This window comes from Triplophysa rosa, linkage group LG15 (assembly GCF_024868665.1).
Source record: "Triplophysa rosa linkage group LG15, Trosa_1v2, whole genome shotgun sequence".
Lineage (NCBI taxonomy): Eukaryota > Metazoa > Chordata > Actinopteri > Cypriniformes > Nemacheilidae > Triplophysa > Triplophysa rosa.
In genome coordinates, this window is record NC_079904.1 from 2,694,143 (window position 1) to 2,707,655 (window position 13,513).

General features: G+C 41.2%; 1 protein-coding gene across 2 annotated transcripts in view; it reads right to left on the bottom strand.

Moving 5' to 3' along the window:
* Positions 1-193: 193 nt before the first annotated feature.
* Positions 194-13,513, bottom strand: part of runx2b (RUNX family transcription factor 2b) — a 37,255-nt gene continuing 23,935 nt past the window's right edge. Inside the window, exons 6-8 of one of the 2 annotated variants that reach the window (XM_057352243.1) lie at positions 7,347-7,520; positions 6,152-6,313; positions 194-2,533 (exon numbers count right to left, since the gene is read on the bottom strand). In XM_057352243.1, coding sequence (XP_057208226.1) covers positions 2,046-2,533; positions 6,152-6,313; positions 7,347-7,520 — 824 coding nt within the window. In that variant the 3' untranslated portion in view covers positions 194-2,045. Of the gene's footprint in view, positions 2,534-6,123; positions 6,314-7,346; positions 7,521-13,513 lie in introns of both variants that reach the window. The other variant, XM_057352244.1, reaches the window with a different exon arrangement.

Genomic DNA, 13,513 nt, shown 5'->3' on the forward strand with positions numbered 1-13,513 from the left:
ACCGCTTGTAAATGGAACGACCTGATGTGGACCTTTGCCCATTCGTCTTCACGAAGGTCCCGTGGCGACTCTTAATCAATGTCAAGGGGAAAAAGAAAGAAGAAAGTTTAATGATGGAGATGATATATTGTTACACGAAGAGTAACGTCAGGACACTATGATAAATACTACCACTCACACAGAGACGAGATCATTGCAAAATCTTTTATTTCCCTTACAAAGAAAACTATAATATTAACATACAGCAATCAAAAAAGCCAATTTCTTTCACTGTTGTCATGATTGTGTTCTCTTTAAACCGTGGATAAAAGCAGAGGGGGTTCATGCGGAGAAAAAGCAAGATCGTTTAAACACGGTTGTGCGAAGAAATCAAAGCATGCAAGAACCAAGTTTGCTACAAATTGCCCACGGTTAACCTGTCAGATAAATACTCATTTACAAAAGAAGAAATAAGATAATAACGTAACGAAACAGGGGTGCGTATTTTCCCCCGTGATATACAACATACACTGAATGTTGTAAACAATTCGCACACACTCACAGCTATTCAAATGTGTAGGTTAACACCCTGATCATGTAAAGCAGGGCTGTCAACGGTGGGACAACTGGGAATGTTGTCCCAGACCCCCTCTTATGAAAAAGAACCGTGGTTTCTATAGTAAAAGTGTCGTTATACAAATGCAAATCAAAACCATAGCAAAAACATGGTTAACACACTTACTATAATAAAACTCGTGGTTTATTGTGGTAAAGAAGGGGGTCGCCGTAAAGACGTTGTCCCTACCAGACAATCCCTACAAGAGATGTAATACTGGACCACCGTGCAGGTAAGCAAGATTAGAAAAATATTGAACATAAAAAAATAAGAACTTTGGTTTGTTTTCATTCGATTGCTTAAATAAAGGCTTTACAAGCAGTGTTTTATTAAAGCTTTCGGTTGTTTACTGAGGTTTGTATCGTTTTCCTAAGGCACTAGAGGAACATAAAGCCTCACGATCGCAGATGGATAAATGATTCTGTCCATGATGGAAATCAAGACGTTGATCCAGAACCTCATTTCAATACGGATGATGTAAATGAGCAATAAATTACATAATTACATTATGTCCCAAATACACAATTATGGATATCAGCTTCATTGTTGGTCAATATGGTGCCATAACCGAGTGTCTTTTCGGGTATATGAAGCGCTCCAGTTATCAAGAATCCAGAATCTTTCAGTATTCCCCATTGCAAACCTTTTCCAGCTTCTTATAAAGCAATATAAGTGCTAAATAAATAACCCCAGCACATGCACGCTACTCAAAGAAAGCTTCATCTAACACATTGGCAAACACTTTAAAGCATTCGTGACCATTTCTTTCATATAAAGCTTTTAAAAACTAAAAGCATTTGGTACCAAACAACATCGACTGAAGAACAGTTCAGTTTTTGTTTACAATGTACTATACACAGACAGAGAGACCCGATTTCATTTTCAACGCACTTGAAATTGATAAGGCACAGAAAGTTAAATTACTTGCGTAAACTTGAACATAGACGCTTTACAAAAATATCCCCTCTCTGACTCAAGTTACAAATACATTAATTCATCTATGGCTTCATAAGTTACTTAATATCCTTTTATCAAACACGTATAACTTAAATGCTTAATTTAAAACCAAAGCACAAAAAAGCGATTTTGACTCAAATCGTCTGCTGTTCAGTGCTTTCATTGACATATTAAAGACGTGCCAAGTAAGTAAAAAAAAAAAAAAACGATGCTAATGAAACACTCGAACCGTCTGTTCCTTCAATTCCACATAACCCCGCCTATAACAAAAACTCCCAGAGGTCAGAAAGTCCAGAATAATGTTTGACAGCCACAGAAATCGACGAACAACTGCACAAGGCAGTTCCGTGTAAAAAAGACTTCCCTTTAAAAGGTTCATAAATACTCCTAAAACTGATACGTAAAGACAGGCAAGACAGGATGGAAATCCTAGTAAGGTTGTGCTTTAAAACCATGCCGTTTGTTTTAATAAAGGACTGTGCCGCTCATCCCGTCAATACGGTCGCCAAACGCCTTCGTCCATCCTACCGGCCGGATTGAGAAGAGTGGGGGAGTTGCTATGACTACCGTCCCCTTCGACTCCCCCACCTCCGTCGGCCTGGATGGGGAGATTCGGGTTGACGATGCTCGTACCCGTGGAGGCGCTCGTACAAGGCGGCATCATCCGGGTCGGCGAGCGGTCTCCGCCCGGGACCATTGAGAATTGGTACGAGCCGGACGAGGCACCGTAGTAGAGATAGGGTGTGCTGCTGCTCTGGAAGGGTCCACTTTGGTTCTGGGTGGAGCCGGGGTAGGGCGGGGGCAGGTAGGTGTGGTAGTGGGCACTGCCGAGTGACATTCCGGTGGTGACGGGGGTCGGTGTGTAGGTGAAGGTGGCCGGGTAGTGCATCCTTGGATTGGAAAATCGGCTTTCTGTGAGCGAGGAGAAACCAGGAAACTGACGTTCAAATTGGCCAGGAAAAGGACTCAAATCCGTCGAACCTGCAGAAAGCAAGCACAGAAAGATTTCAAGATTTTCATTTTTGAATGGAATACAATATAATGGGAATCACTTATAAACAACTTTTTGCCTCTTTATCGCCATCTCTGGCTGAAACATAAAATTGCAGGTTAATTTCCATACTTTTTTCAGGTGTAGTAAAGTTAAATGATGTCAAACTGACCTTTCCTGTAAAAAGGGTATAATGTGATAATATGTACAGCGGAGGGAAAAAGGGACCATTTAAAAATTATTTTCAGTTTTTCTTAATTTAATATTAATAGGTATGTGTTTAGGTAAAATGTTCATTTTTGGTTTCATTCTGTGAACTACAGACAATATCTTTTCTAAATTTCAAATAAAAATACTGTTTCTATTTGCATATATTTGCAGAAAATGAAAACAGGAAAAACAGGTCAAAATAACAGAAAAGATGCTCTGTATTTGTTCAGACCTCAAATACGGCAAAGAAAACGTAATTAAGAAATAAAAGTGAAGTGTACATGTATTTAGGAAAAGTAAAAAAAACTGGATTTTTCTCACAATTTTCATGTATATATTATTAACTATTTTCTTTTGTTTATTGTTCAATTTTTGTTTACGGTTACGGATTGCAGCCCGGCAAAGCTCAACTAACCCCAAAATCCTGTAAAACAGATTGTAACGTAATTTTACCTTTTTGCTTGTTTTTAATAACAAGCACACGCAGTAGAGACCAGTTTATCGATTAGCTGACTTCACTCCACTGCGGTTTTTCTTTCATCACAGACAAGCTCATGTGTATGTGTATTCATGTATGCGGTTAAACGTCTGGGTTCATCTGTGTCTCCAGGGCTTTTCATATGCATGTGTACGCTTGTCTGCATGTTTAAATTGTTTCTGTGAATGTGCATGCGTGTGTTTGTGTGCGTGTGTGCGTGTGTGTGTTCGCTCGCCTACAGCACATTTAGGATGCATAATCGCTTGCACATTTGGAAGCATTTTGAGGGGCGCGAAGCGGAGACAGACACTGATGTGGGCTCCTGCTAAACTGTCCATCTGCCCTTCTGTCCTTAAAATATTCTTTATTTCTCTCCAAAAATCAGAAACCACTAATGGTCTGTAGCTAAAACTTGAGCCAAGAAGGAACAAACAGAACCCCCGCTCCCCCAACCTCTGGAACGCCGACTCTTCATAAATCACGGGGCGTCTTTTCTGTCATCGTGTTTGTGCCTGTGGTCCGACCGGGTGGCATGGTTAAACGCGGGCCGTTTGCGGAGGCACGGGTTGTCGCCTGCGCCCTTGTGGCGCTGATGTTGGCCGGGCTCGCCTTTTTCTTTTATATTCAAACTCTTTGGTTTGAACCGTTGACAATAATGGGTCTCTCGCCCCGGGCTACACAGAGTCTGTGCGCTGAATAAAAGGCCCCGTGATAAAAGCGAATGTTTTTTTTACATACAACACAAATGAGGGTTATGCAGCGCTGCATTGAAACATTCACTGAAGCTAGACACCACAAATCCAGAGAGGAGACGACTTTGTTCTTGAGAACAAATGCTGTGTATGTTAAACAAAAGATGCATTTGATGGAATGACTCATTTAAGGTGAACCAAACAATGATGGGTTCTTTACAACTTACAATCTACATATAAGACATGACGAGATCTTACAATACAAAGCATTCGTTTTCTTTCATTTTTTAATTAAAAACTACCTACATTTGTCAAGCATGGAGGTATGTGAACGTAAACGCTACTGTTTATGCATGCTCAATTTTACACGTCAGTGGATTACGAATATACTGAACCACAATTCATTACACAACAAGGGCTTTAGTGAGATTTTTAAACAGCAAATTGTCTCATTCAGGTAAGCTGCTATTATGGCGAAGCAACAAAAGAGAATCTCGCTGAGCGAGTTGGTGAATGTTTATAGCCGCAACCTGAATAACAACACATCTGGTTTAACTGCACGGAGATCTAAAAATATTCCTACGCTTTGTTACCGGCGCAACAACAGCGCTGTAAAACAAATTAGAGATGAAGTGTGCCATTTCTGTGCCACTAACATCGCCGAACAAAATAGCAACAACGGTTATTTTTTAACTTTCGGCTCTCTATCGCCATCTCCGTTTGAAACATAAGATTGCAGCTTATGTTACATGTCTTTACGTGGGTTTCATTTTGACATTTTAGGGCGATCGTACCTGGCAGCTCGACTTAGAAATCGTGATTAATATAAACTTACTGCTGTGAATCACAGAAGATCATTTTTCAACACCAATTTTATATGTAATAATTCCTCAAAAACAGATTTTGACCAAAAATATATAATATTTTAAAAAGTATTTCCAGGCGTTCCTCGTCTTCCATTGGTCTGCCAAACAGATAGCCCCGCCTCCAACTCACATCAAATTGTCAATGTTTTGATAGCAATAACAGTGTTGACTTCAGGTAAGTCGACTTAAGAATACCTTACTTTTTCTCTGCGTACTGAGCCGAGATAAACTATTTTAACAATTTGTGAACACAAATCTCTTCACATTACATACACAGAATGCGATGGCCAGGCATTCATGTGTGCATTTGTTTTGTTTTCGGACTATGTGACTGGCCCGGGGCTAATACTCTTGCGCTCTTTTATATCTGCGGTACACATCGTCAACAATGCATATTTTCACTGTTACTCCCCACGGTTAAGCACCCACAGCAAAACACATCAAAGAAGCGTGTCCTTACCTCACATTAAACCTATTATTAAGAAAAGCTCAAAGTGTGCCAGCGCGGAATGAAAGGATGAAATAGGCAAATTAATTAAACATGACAGGGCGTGTGGACGGTATCCAAAACCTGCCGACCGGCTCTTAGGTGAGGGAGATTCTTATTTAATCACTTTAAATCAATCCAAGTTCTCAGGAACGAAAAGGGTGTAGAATGCCGGTAGATGAGAGGGAGAACTCTTACCTGGCATCGAGTCAGACAGGTGTTTGGAAGTGGAAACTTGTCTGTCTACATTTATTCTTTTACAGGGTACGTTTCTGGGTGTGTGCGGGGCACGCGAGGACAAATCAGCTCATGGGGTGCAACTCGGGCACCGAGTGGCCTTTAGTTCCCCGAAGGTTCTCTCGGAACATTTCTCCGCTATGAAGTTGCTTTATTTGCCTGCCGCTGGCCTGTTATTATGTCTCGGTCTGTTATTAACGATATCCTACGCAGGATCAAAGTCGTGGAAAGAGAAGAAACCGTCTTTTTTTCTTCCCCGAGTTTTGAAAATATGCTCTCGGCTTAGTGTCATTTTAAAAGCGTCTCGGCTTACATATCGACAGCGCTATTAGCTAATAAAACCTGAGCAAACGTGAGATTGTGTTTCTAATGAATTATGACATGACCGGTTAAGTCTACCATACTTCAATATGATTGACAGACCATTAGAGAAAAATGATCGTTTAAGAACCCAAAAACGTTTTTTTTCTTCGAGTCACATGTGACTAACGCTTCTATCAATGCACCACAGGCACGAGTGTCACAAACCCTTTCAAATGTGTGAATCACGATAAAACACGTGCCCGCCCCATCCCACTGCAGTGTTGTATGGGAGGGATAGGGGGCGCACCTGCTGGAGGTCTGAGGCTGAAGGTTACCTGGGAGACGTCTGGGCACATCGCTGATGGACGGCAGGCCCGTGGCTCGGCTGGACGACAGCGGGGCGGTGGAGTGCACGGACGGAGAGGCCATGGGACTCAGGTAGGACGAGTACGTCTGGTCATAGGACCACGGCGGAGAAGACTGAGCGTGACGTGGATCTAAGAGTACAGATGAAGAACAGGTTAAAAATGGCTTTTGTTTCAAAGAATGCATTTGAAATGCATGTAATTACACCCGTCATGCCAAGTTCAGTCTGAAAGAAGAAAAATGATGTTTCAAGGAGATTCAGCACACAGTCCAGTAACAGAAGCTCTCAGATCAGTAATTAAAGGACAGGCGATATCTCCTTCTCTCACTGTGACAGATCGCACTGCCCCGGGCTGTCCGGTTTCCACGTGTCCATCATGTCACAGTGTGCGATTTCAGCGTAGATAAACCACTTTGAGCCAAGACGAATAGGCTTTCGGAGTTACACGGACTGGATAAACTGACATGGGTGAATGAGTAAATCCTGTATAATGAATGAAAGTAAAGGAAAACTTGGCCAAAGAAATCAATCTTTTTAAAGGTTAGCGGTTCCTCCTAATGTAAGTAATAATTTGCGTGCCGATGATGCAAAAACATGAAAATAATTGTGTAAAATTACGTTGCATTATAGATCGAATTTAATGGACGCCAACCTTTTCGAATCAGTTTGTAACTTGTGCATTTCTATTGCTATTTCCGTTTGAAAAGAAGGTTATTTAACATATTTTTATGTGGGTTACTCAGATTTTTGTTTCTTTTTAACCAAGAAAAGTTACTAACCTGCTTTAAGAAATGATATAAACATGCAGGTACAGCGGGGACAAAAAGATTGCTGTAAAGAATAACACAATGTGTCTGCACAATTCGAAAGCCACAAACAAAAACAAATGCATGCTAAGTTGTGGCATGGTGTATGTTTTTCTTGCTTTCTCTGAAGCACAAGCCATTCTCAAAGCATGCTGGAAAGCTACTTGGTTTTCCAAAGTACAATATTACATGTTCTCTCTCGATGAAGTCGTACAACGCAAAGTAAATTTAAGACTTTGAATTGCTTCATGATATACATTTGGATGGATTATAGCACATCACTGCAGGCCGGAAGAGAACACAACTTTGTACACGAGTGATTTCAGGTCTGGCACACAAAAGCTTTTGATTTTGTACCTGAAATCTGTGTCTGTCCCTGGGCGTTGAAGGAGTTCGGACTGCTGAGCGTCGGCCGTGCCGTCTGCGTTGGCACGGCAACCCGCATCGTGCTCTGTCGAATCCGCTCCAGTTCACTCAGCCGGTCGGAGAACAGTCCGGCTTTCGGCGAGTCGTCCAGCTTTGGTCTGTGTCCTGCAATCACGATAAAGACCAAATATAAGCAAAAACAAATCTCTATCTTTGAACCAGTTCTACCTGAAATAATCAAGCTCTCTTATTTTACATTTTGCTATGTAACGTCTACTTTGGCAACAGAACTATACAACAACATAGTAGAAAACTTGATTGTGAATGGCATTTCATGTTGACCGTACCATGATGTATACGGCACAGGTTTGATCATGAAACAGGTGTTCCATTTCCCCTCCTCATAAGAGCTTTCTTTTGCCCCGTGGCATTTTAGCCTTTTAAGCCACAATGTACTATGACTCCGCCATGGACGCAAACCACATCTAAATTCATTTCAAAAATAGCTTCACGTATTACTTATTCCGTATCCCACAAATATCATCTATTAATCCGTCCCATCAGGCCGGGGCATTTGGCTTTGACAATTAAGTGCCATGCTTGGCATAACACGCAGTTGGCACACGACCCGAACACTCAACCTTCCCAAACATATATAATACAAGACCGTGTGCACTTCCTCGCTGTAGGATGTCCCGACACTGGCTAGCGTCTTTCTGGAAAGCCATTACAAGAGCATTTAAGAGTCCATAGCCTGAAGTCTATTCTCGGCAAATTAGAAGAGGGATAAACCCAATACACAACTAGGCCCTTTTTCCACATTAAAATGGCCCTGTGTCAGCCTGTACTCGTTTTTTTCTGAAAAGGCAGTAAAGTAAATATTAAACAGGAGAGAGAGAGCAAGAGAGAGAAAAAACTACTGCTGGATTTGGCTGCAGTCCATTTGGCACGGAATGAGCCAGCTACCTTCAGATCTAAAGTAACCGGACTGCACTGGAAGAACAAAGAGAGATGTTTCGTGATTAAACCTTCACCTGTGTAACTAAAACAACAAGGTTATTTATTCATTTATTTCGCACACAAAGGATATAAAAATGTGTAAATGTAATCCTATAAACTGCTTCTTATATAGAAGTATATATAGTGTATGGATTTCACAAGCCATAAAAACAATTTGTATGAATTGACGAGACAATATGGCAGCATACATAAAGTAGCAAAGTACAGATAAAGTGAAAAGAAACGAGAAGAGGCAACAATTTAACACCCTGTGATCATAAATCACTGTTACTGCGTATTATGTTTTCATACTAATATTAAGGACCTGACCAGTCATCACCAAACAAGACGTCATCTCTGCTGTATTCAGCTACACGTTGTCTGTAAATATCGTTCAGCTTTAATCTCCAAAATGAAACATTTATACTGTATGTAGACACAGCAAAGCTTCTGCGAGATTTGCGACAAGTGTACTACCCTTCAGGAATCGCTTGCAAAGTTGGTTTTTGCACATAGCCATCTTAACGAACTACTCCAAATAGTCATGAAAAGCAAAGACAAAAACTGTACCAAAACTCATGCTTAACTTGCCATGACTTGTGGTTTCCTAGCCTGATCTTATGGGAATGCGTAACTATTTTACAGTGCGCAACCCTAATTCATATCAATTCGTACGATTATACAAAAATGCCATACTGAAGCCTCTCCCCAACCCCATTCCTAAAACGCCACTGGCTTAAAATCAAATCGTACTAAAATGTACGAATGAGATCGTACGAATTATCCCCCTCGTAAAATAGTTACGAATTGCCATGAGATTGTGTTGGGTTACTGCAACTGGACCATCACGTCCGTCCCTTCACGTCTTAGATTTGATTCCTTTTTTGTTAATAATATTTATTTATATAATTCAAAGTATCATAAAAAAATAACCAAAATCAAAATGATAATAAACCTTGATATAAATTAAACGTAATCCTTGTTGGCACAACCCACCCGATGAGTCTAAGACCATGACATTATTGCACAGTACTCTTTACGTGAACGTGCTACTAGTAAAAACAACAGGCAACATGACATATGTCGACGGTAAAAGCAAACATATCATAACCTACTGGGAAGAGCAGTGCTTAAACAAACTTCCACACAAAGCCAATGTGTATAACTATCATTTTTCATGACAAGCTGAATTCAGACACTGATAGTAACATAAATTCTGCCGGGGAAATAAAACGGACAAAGATGTGCTTTGTGTGGACTTATTTCCTACAGATTCACATTAAACACAGTGATCCGCGTTTGGAAACGGTGAACCAGTAAATCTCAATGTGCTTCCATGTGGATGGCAAATGAGCGCCGAGTTCTGTCTGTCTGCTAAAGGCGCCTGAAGACATTTCTTTTTTTACGGGGGGTGTTAAGACCGAGACACTCCAAATCACAAAGTCAGAAGTTACAATGGGAATTACAGAATGTTCAGTGGCTTTTTTCACATTCTGAAATATTGTGTAGCCATCTCAATTTGGATGATGCATCTGGTTACGCTCCTTCTCCAGAGAAGCGCCTCATGGGAGAGGTGAGGCCAGCCAAGCGGTTAAAAATCTGGGCTGCTAACACAGAGGTTTTAAGTTCAATCCCAGAGGTGAGGATAAAATGTGAACCCGGTAACAAGTCTTACCTCCATCACAATTCTGTTGAACTGTCTCAACAGCAGAAAACTCAAGGTTGCCTTAAGGCAGCTGTCCTTGGAAGCACGTCTGTCATTTTATTCACATAAAGAACTTATTTAAATAAGACTTATTTAACATTTTTCACAATTATTTGGCGTTTCTTTACCAAAATATGTTTCATATTACGGTATTTCACCCCAACACTGTATCAATATTCTCATGCCTATAATTCATATTTTTATTTTAAAAAATTTGGGGGGGACAAAACAACTATTATTTCTAATGCAAACTCAAAAGAGGCCAATCTGACACAGATCAAAATGAAACAAATCAGTAAAATCACAATACGTCGCTTTTTAAATATCTATATGTTAAAAACTGGAAACCCAGGGTCCATGAGGGCCTCTACAAACTTCCAAGGGGGTCAAGATTTCCAAAACTTTATTCAAACAGACAAAACATTAAACGAGCTAAAATAACTAAGATATTTCTTAGTGTTTGGTTATTTTTGTAATGAATACACTGTACATATTCCTTATGCCAACATCTGGAAGTCAAAAAGGTTGACATCCACTGTGCTATTTACAAAGAATCTCAATATTTTGAACCCCGGATTGTGACATTTCAAAACACTGTGCCCTATTTTATAAATAATAAATATAAAACTTTTCGATCGTCGCAGAAATGATCCCAGTGAAGACATTAGCAGAGGGCCATCATTTGTTTGAGGAAACGTATTTATAAGGTCCAGGAAAGCAGATGAAATCACCGCTGGAGGGAAAGTCCCCAAAATTCCCATCATCCCCCCACCGAAGGAGTGAGATTTTTGATAGCCAGCACTTCCCTGTCCAATCACGGAGCGGAAGCGCTAACACATTCATTCCAGATGTTTAAATGGCCCTGTGGGATGTGATCCAGTCCTCTGCTGACACAGATCTTATCTCAGGTTGAGAATCACAGAGCACAGATCAGACTATAATAAAGTAATTCCTGTGTTCGGGAGTTCTGCGATGACTGGGGAGTCTGTTTATCCAGATTAACTGATCCGGGGACAATGAAACAAATGAAACGGGTGTGAAATATATGATCTGGGGGTTTGTAGATCAGCGTGAGGGTCTGTTTGGACAAGCGAGTCTAAACAAACACTGACGATCCGATAGCAAATCGGTGGAATTAGGAAAGCAGCTGTGCACTTCCGACAGAAGATGAAGGAAAAGCGGTTACGGATGAATTTAGACCACAGTGTGTGTGAATTCGACGGTGACTTCTCAGCCACGGGTGCTGTTATTATATCACATATCTTAAGAATGGCTGAAATGCGTCATTGAACAATCAGCATCCAGTATCTGTTTTATTAACTATAACAATAACGATAACTATAACGCAAACTATGAAGATTTTTTCTAATTGTTTAACCCATCTGATGAACACTAAAACACTGACAACCAATCAAAATACAGCGGTGGCGTTTATGGATAATGCTTAAATGTGAATTCTTAATTTGCATATTCAGCAGACAGAAAGTCAGACCGCGTCTCATCAGTTTCAAGATGCGGTTAAATCGGATTTGGTCGGGTCACCTGCATCCCTGTAATCCACAGAAAAGATTTTAGAAAGGCGCTCCATTTTGGAACTCATCCTGTGGAATCGTCTCATTTACATCCCGATCCATCACGTACTTTAAACATTAAAATGTACAAAAACATCTGCGAAATGTTCACCGTAGCATCCGACAGGTAATGTTTTAGAGACACACAGTGTTTTAATCTTTCTTATAAAAACGCACGCCTCGAAACAGACGGCGTGGCGATGCACGCGTGCTAACGGGACGGGCCCGGAAATTCTGGAAATTTATCACCGCCCGTCATCAACGGCCTTTTTGAGAACGTCAGAGGAAAAAGGAAAGATGAAATAAACTGGAAAAGAGAGAGGGGGGAAATAGAAAAAGAAAGTGAGAAAAGAAGCCAGGCCGTGGTGGAGCGCTGCCAGGTGTCTGTGTGGTCTGTACGTTTCAGCATTTAGGAAACAAGCCAAGCGGGGACGGGGTACACACACACACACACACCAAAAAGCCCTCGGCCCTTTTCAAACCGCAGGCACACGTCTTCATCACCTCCACACGGATATGAAAGCGGCGAGACTCGGAACACAAGCCCATCAGTTTTTCTCAGCTTCTAATGATGCGGCACCGGTGTACGAAGCAACCAGATGCAAACACACACACACACACGGGCGACTGGCACCTTCACGCGCAGGCCCGGCGCTTTCCCAAACTGGAGACTCGCGGCTCTGTTTTTCTAGACTTCTTTCTTGTTTGGGTTGGTTTTATGTGCGCAGTTCCCATTGTAAACTTGACTCGCCCCAAAGTGACGCCTTTGCCGAGCGAAACCGACTTCTTTCTACTTTCATTGCGAGGTTAAATAATGTCTGTCGGTCTTGTGTGGTCTGCCTCGAAAGCAAAGCGCCAAATCTGCCGTTTTTCACTGTAATATCAGCCGGTGTTATTGCTGAATCTAAATAATTATCCCCTTTCAACTCCATAGTGTGTGAGATTGTCAAAACAATAAGATGTATGCATTGGATTTGGAAATTTCGGTTCAAGCTAATCTGCTCGAAATGGGATTTGGAGCAGATCGTTTGTGGCCTGCGTAACTTCGAATGTGCCGTTTGACTGTTGGGATTGAGCGGCGTAGACAAAGATGCATAGAAAGTGCTTCCTAAAGGTGTTACAACGGGTGACACAGAATCTATGATTACACACAGGGCCCCCGTGTTAGTTTAACCAACCCCACCCGACTATTAGATCAAATGATGTTTAATGAGCGCTATTAGAGTTCGTGTGTACACAAAGATTCAAACAGACGCACACAGACATACTTGATGGAGGCAACGGAAAACCAGGGGTTAAATTGGGCCGGGGCCTGTGTGCGGCTCTTCTGGTGTTATGGAGCGGCACTGAGTCATGCCCCAGTATAAATCTCAAGTTTAAGTAACAATTTACCGTTTTTGACAGTGTATAAGCTTACATTGATAATCGCGGAAAAAACGGATCTGTATGCAACGTAGTAACCCAACTCGCAGTCGTACATTAACCGAAATCATTCCCTGCGCTCCATTCCGAAGTGATCATTCCTATGCCCTACTCTCTTCGAAGAGTAAAGCTCTTGATGTGTAAGCTCTACAGGGAAAAACGCAATTGTCCGTTTAAAACTCACTCGGCAAAAGGAGCAATAAAAATACCGTCATTTTCTCTTTATTTGGTGATGTTTTGTATGGTGTCCCCTTCCCTAAGGGCCCTTTGGAGGGAGATATTTTCTGTTTGGAACACACCGCGTGTCTGCGTGCAATGTTGTTTTATAGTTTAAAGTCATAATGACCTGTTTGTGAGGCTCGACTTCCAAATGATGTCATTTTAATCAAATTCAAGCATTTAAAGGGGTTGTTCTTGTGTGTGCGGCAGCAACGATGCACAAGTTAATGGGTCATCTCAAT